The sequence below is a fragment of the Melitaea cinxia genome, chromosome 23, assembly GCF_905220565.1.
Source record: "Melitaea cinxia chromosome 23, ilMelCinx1.1, whole genome shotgun sequence".
Taxonomy (NCBI): domain Eukaryota; kingdom Metazoa; phylum Arthropoda; class Insecta; order Lepidoptera; family Nymphalidae; genus Melitaea; species Melitaea cinxia.
Genome location: NC_059416.1, coordinates 4,902,372 through 4,921,283, shown reverse-complemented (window position 1 = coordinate 4,921,283; position 18,912 = coordinate 4,902,372). Strand labels below are relative to the sequence as shown.

Here is an 18,912-nt window from a genome sequence, read left to right as displayed (position 1 = left end):
ATTGATAGAAAGCTACGTCTTAAGTATTTCTTTGAGAAACATCATCTAAAAGGTAAAGACACAGCGCCATATCATAAGTTGTATTATGTAGTACAAGAGCAGGAGCTAAGCGCTGTAAGGGTCGGTAACTGCAATAAACTTTTAATCTAAAATAAATGTAATCCCACCATCAAGTAATGTACCCTTAATTTAACATTATCTTATTATTTATTCATTGGTTTTTAATTAACTTTATTTCATCTATCTTCATATTAACTAAAAATTAGATATTACTTAAAATGTATGGCGACACAAGTTTTCAATAAGAAACGTCTTTAGGAATACTAAATTTTGAAATCGTCTATTAGTTACTAGATGGCGCTTACTCCATGGTCCCTATTGTTAAAGAAATGACACTCAACCCTCCTCTCCTACAGGGTTCCACATCGCACATTAATTACGGTTAGATCGGATTGGACCATGCTGCCATTTTTTATGTATGTTCGGGGATAACTCCGTCGTTTATGAACCGATTTTGATGATTTTTAATTTAATTGAAAGCCGGTGTTTATCAAGCGGTCACATTTTAATTTCATCGAGATCTGATTACAACTTTTGGAGTAATCTTTAATAATGCGTATTTACTTAAATATTTTTTCGTCTACCTACGTTGTATTAGTTGATATAATTGAAGTCGGTTTTTCTTTGTTTGCCTGCAAACACAATTATTACTAAATGCATATGGACGGTATACACGTATATACACATACATATACCAAAATAACAATTTTAGCAATTTTTATCTCTCTGTCTGTCTGTCTTTCTGTTTGTTCCAGCTAATCTCTGAAACGGCTGGAACGATTTTGACGGGACTTTCACTGGCAGATAGCTGATGTAATAAGGAGTAACTTAGGCTACTTTTGTTTTAGAAATTTATTTATTTTATTATTCTGCGAAATGAAAAATAACTTTTTTGTTAATTTCCACGCGGACGAAGTCGCGGACACAGCTAGTTTTCAATAAAACTTATCAAAAACAACACAATTAGTTCCTGTTATGAGAGGTTTACTCGTCTCTCCCTCGTTGGGGACTTCTGAGTGTTATCTTATAAAGATACGAAAAGACAGCTGCAAATTACGTGTCTGCGTTGTTTGCTAAAGTAAATGTTTGAACGAATATCTCGAGATTAAAGAACTTAACCTGCCCTCGTATCTATCGCATAGATTGTTTGATGTTGTATATTGGCAAACGTCACCTGGATTTACAAAATGATTATATGTTTAACTTCAACATAGGCTTAAAACTACACTTCAACTACTATACTTCTACAATATTTATTTATTAATCTTAAAAAAGGGTGTGCGCTGTATTTTTAAAGATTGAATGTCTATTTTAATTGTTCTATCATATATGTTAATATGCTGAGATTTAAGATGTCTGCCTCCCTTTTTAGAAAAAGCCTTACAATTATTCCACATAAATTATATATCATGAGATATATAGATAATAGCTTGGTCTACCAGCGCAACCACAAAAAAAATGTTATTGCTTTTTCTTTAAATAATTAATTATAAATATATATATATATATATACGGCTTTAATTTTGAAACAATGTTAACATGATTGACGGACGATAATTTTTTTGTTCAATTTCAAATCAACTCACGTAATATATAATAAATACTTTTTTGTAATTTTGTAAAGTGATAATTATTATAAATAAATAGATTTTTATACTTATTTAATGCGAATTGTTTGCGCGGGTATAGCTAGTATAAATAAATATATTACAAATAAGTGAGTAATGAAAAAATTATAATTAAATCGAGAAAAAAAATGAATATTTCTGTCTGTGAGATACTTTCTGAGTGTAAATTTCAAACTGTGATGTATGTATCATATTTAATTTCTTAATTATTTCAGTGCTATTGAACTGTGAAAAAACTAGATCGCAGCCGAAATTTCTGCCAAAAGTTCAATATCCTAATAATGTTTCTACTCCATTTCACGGAATTATAAGACTTATCTAGAATTTCGTATTGAAATGCTTTTATCAATATTCATTTTTAATTAAACTATATTTTTTTTTAACTTTATTTATATCTTCGTTAGTTTTAATTTTTAATCTCAGATAAAAAAGCATTTTATTAAACTCTTATTAGCATTAACAAAAAAAAGACAATAAATCAATTAACAGTTGACAGATGACATGTGGCACAGATAATAAATAAAAAAATAGGTACGTTCTGATTCAATGGCTTGAAATAATCGCATGAGAGTTGGTAGCACTGTGTCGATCGTAAAGTTTATAGCTATTGAGTTTTCACCCGGAAACTAGGTTTCCAAGGCCTTTCACTCGCACGACTAAGATATCCCTAGAAAATAATCCAAATAGTCTATATAAATCATAAGTGTATATATATATATATACTAAAATACTGTTACTATTTCCTTTACTATGTCTCCTTATGATATATTGTAGCATTATATTTTTTTTGTGATTTTATAATTCATTCTACTGTTTTTAATGACTTCAAAAAAGGAGGAGGTTCTTAATTCGACTTTATTTATATATTTTTTATATATGTTACCTCCTAACTTTTGGATGTACCGATTCGATGATGCTTTTTTAAATATTTTATGATTGAATTGTTTTGTTTAAGTTTTGGACGCGTACTTTTTGATTTATTCCTTATAATGCGTATTTAATTGACCGTTTTACGACTACCAACATCGTAACGTTAAAGTTGGTTTTTTTTTTCGTTTGCGAGCAAACATAATTATTTATATGTGTCAAAATATCCATAATCACTTACCAATATTCGTAATGATCGCATATCGAAACGTATTTCACAGATAAAAAAATTCAAATGTCACCGAGAACAGATAATAAAATGCATGACGTCAGGTGTGGATGGCGGTCAGCGACGCTTTCTTACTGTAACCTACTTTTGCGGACAGAGAATGTTATGAGTTAACAATTGCTATTAAATACTTGTTCTTATATTTATTATTTATACATTTTTTAGATTTATTGTTATTACTGTGCTAATATTGATTACCAAGATTAAAAATCTATTATTAAAATTTTATTTATTTAAATTTATTTTATTGCACAACGCAATGCTCAAAGACACAAGAACACGAGCAATGCGTCCTGCCTGTTTTAACATGCGGAATCGAGACGTGGATACTGACGAAGGGACTGGTCCACAAGCTTTAAGTCGCTCAAAGTGCAATGAAAAGGGCTATGCTGGGGGTTTCTCTCAAAGGTAGGATTAGAAATGAAACTATCCGCGAGAGAACGAAAGTAATCGGCATTGTCCATAGAATTAGCAAGTTTAAGTGGCAGTGGGTTGGTCACCTGTATCGCAGGACCGATGGCCGTAGAAACAGACTGGTCCTGAAGTGGAGATCGCGTCTTGGCAAACGCAGTGTGAGGCGTCCCGCGTACATAAAATAGAATACTACCTACTCCCGAATCATCTTATGTATTTACTTAGACCAACTCAAATATAACTATCGTATAGTATAGGTTAGCCTAAGTGTTTCATTATTTTATTTAAAAAAAAACTAAACTAGGTATGACAACCACGGTACTGGTATATAATTTGTAGTTGACCAAAACTCCTATCAAAGGTTTTTTTACATTTTCAATATTTTTTTTGCACCTTACAAGTAGTTCGTAGTCGAAAAATAGTTTAATTTTTAAGACGTAGTCAGTCTCCATCGACGTCTCTGTCCTGAACCACATCTAAACAAAGGTAGCATCATTTCCACTCTCTCCGTAAGACTAGAAATGCAAAACTAGCTATTATCTATAATATTGTTACAGACATATATACATATTCATTTAAATTTAATTTATTTTCATTTAAAAACTTTAACATATAACAAAGTTGATAAGACAAATTTATATCTGATTGATTCCGACTTTCAAACTATAAAATGTATACAAAAAATACTATTTATTCATTCATTCAATTACACCAATACTTCATGATCGAAAATGATCTAGCACAGACTTAAAAGTGATATTATTTTCAAATCAATGTCAGTAAAATTTCCGACGGTATCGAAATAAACGCAGGTTAACTGGCGTGTCTATAATAAATAATTATAATAGTTATAAATGTGTCTTATTCTCGGTTTAATTTGTTAGTGTTTAAATATTTTACTGGGCCAAGCAAGTTGTTTATTTCTTTATTATAAGATAATAATCAAATATTTCGTCGTATTGAGGCTTGACTCTAAAGGGATGATAAATAAAACGTATCTATTCAGTCGGTATGATCATATAACGACGTTTATTTATGGACAGACGCAGTTGGTTTATTTACACATAATTTATACATACGTCAATAGGAAAGTGCTAAAAAGTCATCAATGATATAACGAAATCATTCATGATTCATACATGTAGAGCAATGACCACTAATGTCAATCATTCTAATTAAATTTAGCAATAAAACACGGGCAAAACCAAACGCTCATCGAGTACTAGATAAAAATGAAGGTGAATACGTTTATTTAATTTCTGACTACAATAATCTAATACTTAAATTATATTTTAAGCTAAATAATACATACATTCTTCTTCTGTATTAAAGTATTTCAAATTTATGTCTTTAAATGATATTTAATATAAATATTCAGTCATCAATAACATTGTAAATTTTAGGGTTCTATTGTCAAAAAAGGAAACCCTTTTAGTATGACTGTGTTTGTCTGTGTGTCAGAAGTTTGTGTTAGAATTTAAAATTTCTTTCTTTACTAAAACATAGACTGTTTGCCTAAAACATAGACGAATAATTAACAAAAATAAAAATAGTTAGCTTTATTGGACACAAATTTAATTCATACAATAAATTGATTACTTTGACTCTTGTACTAAAGTAGGTACTAATTGAAAAAATAGTACAAAAAACAATTGAAATATAATAACTTTTAACTGAGGTAGGGCACAGTAAGAAATATCCTGCTCAAAATCTGCCCGACTGGGGATATACCGAAAATCACAGCTAAATAATATTGCTTTCAAGCAGTGTTGTGGATCGTCAACGTCCTTGTGATGCTTCTGGTATTGCAGGCATCTATAAGCTACGGTAATCGCTTACTATCAGGTGTTTCGTATGCTTATTTACTAACCTAGTAGTATAAGAAATTAACATTACCAAACAAAAAAAATCCCTTTTCTATGTCCTTCACATTCTGACCAGCAAACGCGGAACCACACACCGACCGGCCTGAAACGCACTTAGCCGGCTTTTTTAATGAATATATTAAATTTACGCAATCGCATTTTTACGATAAACGGCGGAATTTTTATACGTACGTATTCCTTGCCCTACAAAAGAACCTTGCATCGGTGTCGACTGCGAAAGAATGCAAGTCTTATTATTGAAATATGTCTGTGAACATAACGAAATGTGGTTTGGGTTAAATATATACATTTATTGTAAAGTTATAATGAATTAACATTTTTATGAATTGTGGTGAAAATTGTATGATATTTTTACTTCGAAGTGATAATTAATAATCAAACTCTTTAACAGGATATAAAAGAGATTTTATTTAACACTGAACTCTGTCTTGAATTCAATTTTTTTTTATAACAGATAATAAAAATCAAAGAACGTAAGTGTTAGTTGTAAGTCGCGTCATCGTAATCAGGAACGAAGTGATGAATAATTTAATTATATAATTAACATAGAATTATCATTTACTAGAAATAAAGTCATTAAATAATAAATTTTAAATAAAGATTACAGAAGACAAACAAAAAAACTACAAATCGAATAAGATATTTTGCTAGTCACAGCCACGCATAATTATCACTTGCAAGACTTGCATACTAAAATGTTCTTGAATGTAGTTGAGTTAAATATATGTGTATAATTTTCCAATAAATATGCCTACACGGTCAGGATTTCGAAAGTTGCATCAATTTATTTATTTAAAAGCGTTTTTCAAATGGTCTAAAAACAAAACATGGGCAATTGTTTCAATCTATACTAATATTATAAAGCTATAAATAATTACACAAAAACCAGTCCATAATTACTTTGCAGCACAAAAGATATTTCTTGAAATTATTTCTCGAGAGACAAAATAAAACACGTGATCAACTGAAAAAATGTTTGCACGCTTATGTTCGGCACTAACGTGGGATATCTAATACGCAGTAATGCTCTGCGCATGCGCACCGGTGTGACTCAGCTGTAGTAGCAAAATACAGAAAATGAATTGATTTTTAATTTCATGAATATCAAATATGTATTCAGTTGGAGCACCGCGATAACTACGCAATTTGTAAAAAAAATGTGAATGAGTTTCAGCCACTTTTTAAGTTCCTACCTCCTCTTGGTGGTAGGATGTGGTGAGGTTTTAGACGACTCCCCCCCCCCCCCGCCCATCACGTGTATTTTTTAGGCAAAGAAAATCGAAATTTTCAGAATACTATCTTTAAAAACAGAAATAACTGATTAAATTTTGGAAAATTAAGCATTGTGATACCAACTTCTAAGTAGCCATCAAGGTTGCAGGATATTTTTTTTTGTTTAGAAATAGCGCGTTCAATGAGAAATAAATACACGTGACATCTCAATATAGCCCCCTCCTTGTGATATTTCGTAATATTTTTACTGAACCCCTCTCCCCTTCACGTGATTTATGGACAACTCTCATCAATAAATATAAACCCCAACTCAAAGAGAACCTAATTGATCTTACGCCAGACAGGCCTTTATTATTCCCATATTGAACTCAACATGGCAACCTAAGGAGAACCCTATTGGTCGCACATTCAAATTTCTAGTTTGGATAGAATGTACACTGTAAATCTGACCTTTTTATTACAAGAGCCCGGTTTCACCAGCATAAAACGTCACCAGCAGAAGAGTTCTCATTAATGGTCACTAAGCTGCTCTTAAGACTAATTACGAGTTGTTTAATAGTCTTCCTTTACTATATAATATCTTCTGCTTAAGAGTTCTTAACATTAGAAATATAGATATTTACTTTACACACATAGTAGTCTTACTACTTAATTAGTATTGATAATAAATATTTCAATATTTTAAATGCTATAGTTAATACTGTAAAGTATTTCTAACTTTCCGTAACATCCATATAATTCAGTTCGTGTACCTGTTTTTTTTTAAAGTCATAAGTAAACAAATGTAGTCTAACACAAACATAGTAACCATAACAATCATTGAAAGTTGTAAAAGAAATAAATATACACACAGACACACATACATGCATATACAAACGCATTATCAATATAATTTCACCAAACAAATTTATTTTTACACTAGCTGTAAAATATAAAATAAATATATAAAAAGAATTTCCAAAATAACTGTAACATTGTTTTTGAAATTTTTACGACCTGCCCTTAAGGACATGTAAATAAAAATATAAACATTCAACAGAACAAGAGCAAAAATACATACATAATCTTACGTACAAAAGTATAAGTAATAAACAATCGAAAGCCGGCCGGCCATATTGATTCTATATTAAATAATTAGCTGTATTGATGTCAACAAAGAATATTTTTCGCTTCAGCCTGTAATATCCCACTACTGGGCATAGGCTTCTTTCCCCATGTAGGAGAAGGATCAGAGCTTAATCCACCACGCTGTTCCAATGCGGGTTGGCGGATATATTCCGTACTATGAGTAACGATCGCTATCAGGTGTACATGATAACAACCGGGACCGACGACTTAGCGTGCTTTCCGAGGCACGGTAGGAAGACTCACAAGGACTGTACAAACACCCAGATCACGGCAAACACCTGTATGGCCAATACAAATGTATGTCATGTGCGGGGATCGAACCCGCAACCGCCAGCGCAACAGGTATAATCCATGGCTGTAACGATTGCGCCAACGCGGCGAATATTTTGATATCAAGAATATTTTGGTAGTCTATAATTCTATTTGTAAATTCTGAACGCACTTATTCGTTTTTAATAATTTTGCCACCATTAGCAGCCTTCATTAATTAGAAATAAAGTAGGCTCTAACACATCACTTTGTGACTTATCACAAACATCTAGACTTTTGTATAAATTGCAATTTTGCACTTTTAATATTTGACAAAAGGCGATGATTTTAAGCAAAACACTGAGTTAAAATATATTATAAAAATGTCACGCTAGGACTTAATCAGGTTTGTAAAGTAATAAACACTGTAACGTATATAAAACCGCACAGGACTCACTAATTATTATAAATAATAAAAAAATATTTACCTGTAGAACTATGTATTAAAATCTATCTCAATGAAAAATGCCGAAATGTACGCGTAACTCGCATAACTACCTCAAAACCGCACCAAATAGAAATATTTTTTTCTTTTTTGTTTTGGACAAGGTTTATATGAAAATAATATAAAAAAATCAATAGATTCACAAAAATAATTGTGTTTGTTCGCAAACGAAAAAAAAAACCGACTTCAATTACATCGAAGAGTAATACAACGTAGATGGACGAAAAAATAGTCAAGTAACTACGCGTTATCAAAGATTACTCAAAAAGTAGTTATCAGATCTCGATAAAATTTATATTTGACCACATGATAAACATCAGCTTTCGATTAAATTAAAAATTATCAAAATCGATACGCCCAGTAAAAAGTTATTGCAAATTTTTGAGTGTTTCCCTCGATTTCTCTAGGATTCCATCACCAGGTCCTAGTTGCCTTATCAGGGTACCTAAACTAGGGATATCTCCTTTCCAACAAAAAAGAATTATCAAAATCGGTACATCCAGTAGAAAGTTATGTGGTATAATACAACGTAGGTCGACGAAAAAAGCGTCAAGTAAAAACGCATTATTAGTTATAACTCGAAAAGTAGTTGTTAGATCTCGAATAAATTTAAATGGGATCAAATGACACACACCACTTTTCGATCGAAAGAAAATTTGTCGAAATCGCTCCACCCAGTCAAAAGTTCTGAAGTAACATACATAAGAAAAAAAATACAGTCGAATTGAGAACCTCCTCCTTTTTTGTAAGTCGGTTAAAAAAATACAGCGGTATGAACAACTAGTATATTTAATGTTTATTAAAATACTAGCTGACCCGGCGAACTTCGTATCGCCTAACACAAACTTTATCGTATGGTATTAAAGTTCAAATTGACTTTTAAGTATTATCACAAATCTTTTGTATGGGAGTATAGAAAAGTGTTGTTTTTAGACTTTTTCAGGAAATTTTAAATTTTTTTTTTTTTTAGAATTTTTCTCTCCGTAAGAACCATCCTCGTACTTCAAGGAATATTTTAAAAAAAGAATTAGTGAAATCGGACCAACCGTTCTCGAGTTTTGCGCTTAGCAACACATTCAGCGACTCATTTTTATATTATAGATTAAAACAGACATAATAATTGTAAGAAGTGAAAATTCACCTCATCTCAAAATGAACATAATCGGTGATTACACCTCTGAGTTTTAAGTTGCGCCCATGGCTCGCCCTACTTATTATTGTGTCCTCTTCGTACGCCACTAATCGTTATAATACTCGCCTTATTAAGGCTTGTATAGGACAAAATTTTCTAGTAATTTGTCAGAATCGTAACATATATTATTTACACATATGTATAGATATTATATCTGGATATTTAAATAAATGCAAATGATATCAAAGTTGCAGTGTCGTATCGACGTTTTAATACAATATTACGGAGAGTACAAATGCAAAATATGAATAGACCAAGAGAGAGTTAGTTTTAATGTACATGCAAGCTTAATGTTACGAAGGAAAGGGATAGAAGCAAGTTGATTGTATGTGTGTGTGTAATTGTGTGTGTGGAGTGGAAAGCAGTTTTCTCGCTTAGGAAAACGGAAACGTGTTGCTGTTCCTACGGTTTATAGCTGTAAGCTGACTAGCTAATATTCGAAACTTGTCTATAACTCGTGTATTTTATTCTTAAAATTGGATATGATTAGATAGAAAGATCCTGGTTTGTAACTAATTATATTTATGTTCTCAAATACTCGAAACCCTGAGTACGAGTAATATTAAGACATTTTATACATACTAAGGTCGCTAATTTTATTATTTTTTGACTATTTATAATATAGCTAAATTGATTGATAATACTTATAATCAACTCACCCGCCAAATCTTACATGACCATGTTATATATTTTGTATACCGATTTTTTGACTTTTTGTCTTGACACTAACGGGCACAAAAATGAATTATCATACATGGTGCACTCCTTCGTATGTTGTTATGTTTTGACGATTCATTTTTATATACATTACCTTAATTTATTGCCGTTTGTTTATTATTTATGTAATTTATATAAGTTTCATTGGATTTCTTTTTTTTTACTTTGTCTCAAATTTGGAATTTAAATGCTTATCAAACCTAATCTATGTACGTATTGTTAATGTACTCAACAAACATAATATGTTCCATATTTAAATCACGCTTTTGCGGTTTGTAAAAATTATTACCAAAAAGTGGTTTAACCATTAAAGAACATAGTTAATATGAAGGTAGACAACTATTTATGCTAACAATTATAAGTGTAACCGTCGAGAAACACAACTACTCGTAAGGTAGTCAAAAACATTTAGTACATAATTATTGTAGCCGACTTCAAAAAAGAGGAGGTTCATTCGAGTATGTATTTTATGTTTACTATCTAATAACTTTTGGGTGGGGTGTATGGATGACTGGATCTATGGATTATGATGATTCTTATTTTAAACGAAAGCTGATGCTTATCATGTGGTTCCGTTTAAATTTGATCAAGAAACAACACTTACTTTTTGAATTATCCCTAATGAGTATTTTATTGACTATTCTTTCGCCTACATATGTTGTATTATAGTATTACTACTTATCGATCTCAATTCTGCACACCTACAAACGTCTGTGCTTGTACGTCCTAAAGTTGGCTGGTTGAGAATCCTTTTTGCATTAAGCCCGCCTTGTGTACAATTCTTTTATATTTGTATTGTGTAATAAAGCTGTAATAAATAAAATAATAAATAAATTGAATCTAGTTATGTTTGCTTGCAAACATAATAAGTTATCAAGCTTATGATTTAAAGATACCCACTAATTATTTAGATTAATCTTCTGTAAGGTTATAAAGATATAAAAGTTATATAGTAATAATTTTGTAGTATGAGTTGAATTAAATTGAGTCACTACGTCTCGTCGCTTCAGCCTGTATTCCCACTACTGGGCATAAGCCTCTATCCCCATGTAGAAGAAGAATCAGATCTTAATTCACCACACTGCCCCAATGCGGGTTTGCGGATATATTCCCTGCTATGAGTATATGGAACGACGGCTTAACGTGCTCTCCGAGGCACGGTTGGCAGATCCATAAGGACTGCACAAACACCCAGACCACGGCAAACATCTGTATGGCCAATACACAAACTACGTCACTACGTCTATTAATAAATGTATGTAAAGTCATGCTTGCTTTATTTGTGACCTCAACCATTAGTATATTGGTTATTATAATTCTTCACAAAGTTGATTGATTTTCAGAATATTATTGGATATAGTATTATTTTTTTATATTTTTTATATATATAAAGATATATCTACAGACTTACAAAGCCCGTGCTTTTGTTATTCCAATTTTTATTTTTGTTAATAATCGTTACGATATAGTATTATTTATAAAATTAAATATTTTACATAAAATGTAGATATTCAAACAAAAAAAAGTTATATGTGCCTTTTTACTTACTCGTTAAGGTATGGCGGTAAATAAGTTGTACAACTTTAAAATTTTGTTTTTAAAGGAAGTTATAATTTATTAAATTGTTACAACATTGTATGTAATAAGTTCGTTAATTGTGCTTAAAGAATGATGAAGTTCTTAACAATTTAGAATTAAAAAAAAAACCTTTACGAAACATTACCGAATGTCTATCTACGTTAAAATTGATATAGATAGCGCTTAACTTTTAAAAACTTTTATAAATACATAAAACAAGCGCTTATAAACCCAATTTAAAAACTAATATAATTTCGCACCTTTGTATTGGCGCAGGTGGTACCATACGCGCTGGGCCAGTCAATCTTGTTTTAAAGCCATTGAGCATATGCCGTTCCATCGTTTTTTAAGACTCTTTATCAATGGGTACAGATGTTAGCCCTGAATTGCACCAAAATGACGTAAGTTTACGGTCATGGTAACCCTATCCGTTACAGGCCGTCGGAAAAGTCTTTTCTAAAGTTTTGTCCACTCGCCGCAAGATGGCGGCCCCGAATGGAGCTTTCATCATATAAACCGGCGCTCGCGCCGCACCGCTCATAGCCCGTCACGGCGCACGCGCGAACAGACCACTGTGTGAAAGTAGTACCCTCACATCGCGACTCTGTGCACGAAACGAACTTTTGTGTTTAAATGTGCTACGCAATGGATATTGTTACTTTGGACCCAACTGGACTATACTAAAAGCTGGAAATTATTTACCACATCATCATGGACGGCCTGACCCTAGACCCCACTGGTCAGTACTAACTAATGGCTTTTAAGAGTTTGGACCCGACCGGTGTGTATTGAACTTTCTTATTAGAATATTTCTTAATAAAATGGCGGTAAAGGTTCTCGATCCTACCGGACAATACTAAAGTAACAAAATGGTCGGGTTAGATCCCACAGAAATCTACTAAACACTTTCTACCTTCTATGAGGCAATATGTGCTGCGGCAGACGGAGAATTCTTACTGGCACGCGCCCAGAGGAAACATCTTCTTGTAGGAAAAGGAGGCATTCGTTTGAAACCTAACTGACTTCCGAATAATGACAACAGCTGTAAATAATCCGAATAAATTGAAGGGGGGCGTGAGCGCAAGGTCATCGGATGGAAATCAGCTGACTTGCGCGCAGCGTGCTATCCGGAAATGCAGACATAGAAAAAAAACTCTGTGCAGTAACTTAGTTCAAAAAACGCTTGTTACAGAAGATCCTTATTATTATGAGGTACGTATTTCTATATTTTCTTCAAAAGTACTTATCTCATTTTCGATAGTTTGTTTTAGTTAATTTTAGGTTCAATGAGCTAATTTATTATTTTAATACCCTCAAAGTCTAGAATTTGTTTAAAGATGGTCCAATCTAAATTTTAAATGTTTTATAAAACAAACAACGTTTTTTAAAGAACAGGTATTTTATTAGGTCTTTGTCCTTTCAAATTTGGACGTAGTTATACTTAAAACAAAACCCAACCATGACGTTTCCTATCCAAAATAGTTGATTTCGAAGTATTTTATAATAAAATAATACAATAGTAGCTTTGTAATTTTTTTTATTTTCTACCCGAATTTCGGCCAGTATCGCAATTTTTATGGCACCGACCGCGGGTTCGATGACCGGACATATTTTATTTCATCGCGCGCTTCCACGTACACACACAAACTGCACACACACATACAAGTAGATGAAAGCACGCACACTATCACAACATATCTCCGCATGTTTGCGCCCAGTTTCGCAAAAACATTACACCATGCTCATTTGTATTATGAATGTTATCATTTAATTTGCTACACTTAATTATCATTGTCACAGACATTACTTAAACGAAATAAAAATCCACGTAGGTAGGTCAATTATTTCTTACATCGGCGACAATTTTATAAGCCTTCGTTATAATTATTATGACATTTTTTGCGTGGACGGCTTAAAGGTATTTATTTCACAATGATTACACTGGAGTGTCATAATACTTCCAGATTAACAAAACGCGTAATGCGCCCGTGTTTGCCGAAATATCCAGTTCAACAACCCGGCGAACGCTCGATCGGGAGTTCAAAATAGACGCGAACGCGGCCCGGCGCTCTTCGGCGACACTCGAAAATGCTCATCCGCGCCTTTATTCCCGCCTTTATTGGACCACATGATTATAAATAAATAAACGGTTCACACTCAAACACTTTGTTTTTCTTTTAATTAGATAATAAATTTAAGTATAATTTTTGCGGGTATATTGTTAATGTCGATACAGATGTCTGCTAACTCAATTTGGCACTTGAGATGATTAAGCGATGCGTACGAGTGACCCTCCTTGACCCCAGTCCACTGCAGCGTGGTCTGTTTTTCGGTTACGTCATCATAGGTCTATTACCTCCCTAGCCATATTTTTTTGCTCATAAAGTTATGCTTAGCACGTGGCCGTCTTCCTTTGTTTGATCATTTAAACTCATACCAGCTATTTCGGTAACTTAATATGGTCGAGACGAGCTGTGTCGTAACTTAATGTGGCGTAATTTGATTGTGATAACATGAGCTAAGCGACGTTTCGTTTTATCTTCACTTGTTTTACATGTTTCATGTGGAATTGTTCGGCTTGTTTCTAAGGAAACGTCTAATCTTTAATCAAATCGGATCTATTAAATTATATAAATGAAAGCAAAAAGTTTTTACGCTTCGTAAATAGGAATTATTATACGAATTAACGAGCCAAGCCTATTTATTATTACCGCTTTGAGTTGCAGAGTTTTATCGAAAACTATGAAAATTTTATTAATTTAATGTTATCAACACCCTGTTCCAGGTAATAATAATAAACGTGCGCTTATAACGCATAATCGATTTTCTCGCCTAACGATGTATGTAAAATTTTCAATGTTCTAAGTACGAAGTTCGGTAAGTTGAATAATTTCGACACCGGACGTTAAAATGACAGAAGAACGCGATAAACATTCGAGATGGTAACTTTTTGTACGTAGTGACAAAACATAAAAAAAGTACTACATAGGAGTCGCTATTATACGATGATCAAATAATAATCATAAAAATCTATATAGAAAACTGCGCGAGCCCATTTTTCTTAAATTCAATTTTTTTTTTCTTAACTCTATAGTGTTGATGCTTAATTTACTTACGCGTTTCATAGTGGGATACGGTTAAAGGTGGCTGTAAATATGGCCATTTGTTCGCTATGCGAAACGTACCTATATATCTTGAAATGTAAAACGCATGTTACAATATAATCGCTCGCCGCGTTATTTTTTCAACATGCGTGCAAAAAGTGTTCATGAATTGAAGTTGAAAATATGCATTTTTTGCAATGCAAAATACATGTCGCGTACAAAGGTGCAATACAAGGTCGTGTGGCAGGTGGCGGGTCTAATTAAAGGTTTTATGTTTAAATAATTAAATGAACACTAGTAGGTACAGTACGGACAGGTGCCGCGTTACTTATGCAAGAATGAAATCATTATTTACGAATACCAAATTACGTGCATTAATCGTCGTAGGTATTATTAATATTTCGTTGAAGATAAATTATTCCGCGTAAATTGCTACGATTCTGAAATCGTACCTTATTTAATAAATATTATATTACTTTTAATCGGACAACAAGAAAGGTGTTTTGTTTTTAGAGGTAGCTATTTATTTCTTAGATATGTAGTATTTATAAAGATCGAATCTTACAACGAAAATATTTTAAGGAGTCAACAAACCTTAGTGGAGGAACTGGTTCTTTTATTAGTTTGAACTCAAATATTTTATTTGGCTATTCTAATGTAATATCGAATAGCCGATGACTGTTTCTGAGTTTAATAACATTGAAATTACGATTTAATTTTTTGTTACGTTTGTTTCTATCGCAAACAGACCTAATCTATCTTCTAACTAGAAAAAAATATTCTAACATCCGAATGTATTACGTATTTCATATTTGAAATGAATTATAAAATATATAATAGACACATAATGTTAAAAAAATAAACAAAATAGGTATATTTAAAAATAACTATTTTAATTTAAGTTATATCACACTTCATACGCTTCAGCCTATTGCAGTCCACTGCTGGACATAGGCCTCCAAAGTTTGCGTCAAAAATAGCGTGAACTCATGTGTTTTGCCCTTAGTCACCACGCTGATCAGGCGGGTTGGTGACCACAAGGCTGGTTTTTGTCGCGCCGAAGACGCTGCTGCCCCGTCTTCGGCCGGTGTATATCAAAGCCATCAGTTGGATGGTTATCCCGCCATCGGACGGTTTTTTTAAGTTCCAAGGTGGTAGTGGAACTGTGTTATCCCTCAGTCACCTCTTACAACACTCACGGGAAGAGAGGGGGTGGCTATATTTTTTACTGCCATAACCACACAGCATTAAGTAATATGTTGTACTTTATGTCATAGTAAATTCGAGGCCATCGTACCTATGTTCATTAAATATGAAAACCATAAATATTTCATTATCATCATCATTTTTTCATTATGCCCATTGCAGTCCACTGCTGGACATAGGCCTCTATAAGCTCGCGCCAAAAATGCGCGAACTCATGTAACCATAACATAACCATAAACATTTACGTATTAACATTTCAATAGCGTAATTGTTTAACATTGTTCCCGCTTGATAATTAATTACAAGCAATACAAAATGATTTAATTCCTCGTTTCACCAATTGCATGGCAGATGCATAAATATTAAGAAATATAAGGTTTCATAACATTCTCAGCGTCGTAAGGCCGTCTGAACGCAGTTAGTGGGTCAAACTTCAGTCTCAGACTTAGCATTACATATTTATCAACCTTGGTTATGCCGAACCAAGTTTAGTTACATAATTTGCAATTGCATAACATTCTTGCCATAATGCCGCAGTCAATAGTTCTTTTTGGTGCTGCGATGTATTTAAATTTTTAATTATCGGTTTTTATCGATCTCGACCCAATAAAAAACCTCAAGATATCGACTACATTACAAGTATCCTTGGCTGTTTAAATACCTCTCCACGTTCATGATCAAAAATACCGATTTCGGCAATTATTATTATAGCAATTATGACAAAATAACTATGTACATGACACTAGTCGATTGGTATGTTAATTTTATTTTTTATACAATGTCCCACGCCGACTTAATATTTTTATTATTATTATTGCGAATTATATTGAAAACATAACATAAATACTTTCAATAGAATTTGAATTGTACACTGACAAATAAAATATTTGCATACCTGAGGGTATTTCATATTATCACAATAATATGCATATAAACACTCGTACATTGCTGTGTAAGCCGACTTTTTTAATTACCCACACATTGGAAAGTATTGCTGACGTTTGTTAAAAAATAATTGCTATTGTTTTTCTTTAGCATAAAAATCCATTTTTAAACTTGAAATTTTACATTAAAACTATAAATATCTGTAGTACATTTCAGTCTTATTGGGAGATATAGTATAAAATACTTTTATTTATAGGATAAGAAAAAACTAAGCGAAACCTAAAACAAATTTATGTAATAGGGCACCGAAAATAATTGATGTATAAATTTTATCAATAACTAACCCTATTTAGCATCTAAGCAATATTTTTCTTTCGGTGTATTAGTCATCTATCAAGTCATTGACATCACTGCACCAGCGATACCGGGAGATGATGAGACCGTAAGCGGTTCAATCAACTCTGCACCTACCTAATCAAAGTAATTCACCCATGCGGACTATCGCGATCGATATTTTACTAATAAAAAAAAACTTGTTATGTAACTATTCTATAATAGATTTAAAAAAATACATTTTAATAAAATGTAATAGAAGTTACCACACGTACTTTTTATACATATTTTTATTATTGCAACTAAACTTCTCATTACGAAAGTGTTATCTGATAAAGTATCTGAAGTATATTTATCTCTCTTCACTTTTAGCTAACTCTGTTCTCACTTCTATCGATGTATGCTACCCTAGTATCTGAAACATAGCAACGACTTACAAACAACACATTTTATACAACTTTCTTGTATGTGAAAATTACACAGAGACAAATCACTCACATACACTACGGGGCGCGGATTCTCATTCGTATTTTCAGGATGTTTGTGTATGTTGTGGAAAATATTTTCTCTCTATACTATATCTATTTAGTTGACGCTCGTAGTAACTACATACTAGTGGTTGTATCTCATACCAAAGGAACGTGTGTTAATAGCGATGCTGTTTCCGCATAGGCAGTTCTAAGAGCCAACGAACACGTCAAGCGTGCCCCCGTGTGAGCACGAGATCGTCAACCTTACAAATTAGAAAAAAATCACTCCGCGCTATTTATGTTATATTTATAGTCACTCCTTAAAACATTTCGTTTTATGTAAATAATTTAAAAAGCAGTAATTTTATTTCAATTTAAGTCGTAACCACATTGCATAATAAATCTTATCAAAACTGATTACATATAGATCGTCACAAATGACAAAAAGTGTGGTGATGGAAATGGAATGCGTCAAAATGTCGTCAGTTGCTGTGATTGTGACGCGCCTACACGCGCTAACACACACCTCTGTACGTGTTCACAAACGCACATTTACACTACGTCTTTATATCTAACTACATTGATACGTAGTACGTCATATGGTGGCCTCTCGCGATATCTGCGAGCCTAGTACCTCGTCTCTCCGTAATAAGCTGAGAAGATAACTCGCTTTTCTTGATCTTTGCTTAAAGGAAAGGCATTATTAAACTTCCGCGTATCTTTTTCATGTTTAGTATTTAAAAATATAATGATTGATTATAAAAAATGATCATAAATTTTTGATTTATAAAATACTATATAGATATCATGATATATATATTATAAAGATCGAGAAATAAAAATAAAGAATATAATTTTTCAGTTTTTGACATCGTTACTCTGCGATCTGCATTCACAGGTCAAGGAAACCTGTTAGTATTTTTACGTAACTCTGACTCATTTAGCTGCCATGTGGCTAGAAAGAAGTTACTAAAACTCCTTTGTGATTATGATCTCCTGGTATTAAGTGTTCTAGTTGACGATCCGAGCGATCACGAGATGAGAATAAATAATAGGGTATTTAATAAAAACCACATTTTTTGTTTCCATTGTGCTGTTTGTGACTAAATTAAATCGTTTCAGTTTATTTATAATACTTTATTTTCAAAATAGTTCATCATGGCTATCG

The 18,912-nt window shown here is 32.5% G+C and overlaps 1 protein-coding gene across 1 annotated transcript; it reads left to right on the top strand.

Annotated features, from left to right (window-relative positions):
* The first annotated feature begins 12,375 nt into the window (after positions 1–12,375).
* Positions 12,376–13,902, top strand: LOC123665269. The gene is made up of 2 exons (XM_045599596.1): positions 12,376–12,958; positions 13,711–13,902. The coding sequence occupies exons 1-2, from the start codon at positions 12,779–12,781 to the stop codon at positions 13,876–13,878; spliced, it is 348 nt and encodes a 115-aa protein (XP_045455552.1). The 5' UTR covers positions 12,376–12,778; the 3' UTR covers positions 13,879–13,902.
* Positions 13,903–18,912: the final 5,010 nt, after the last annotated feature.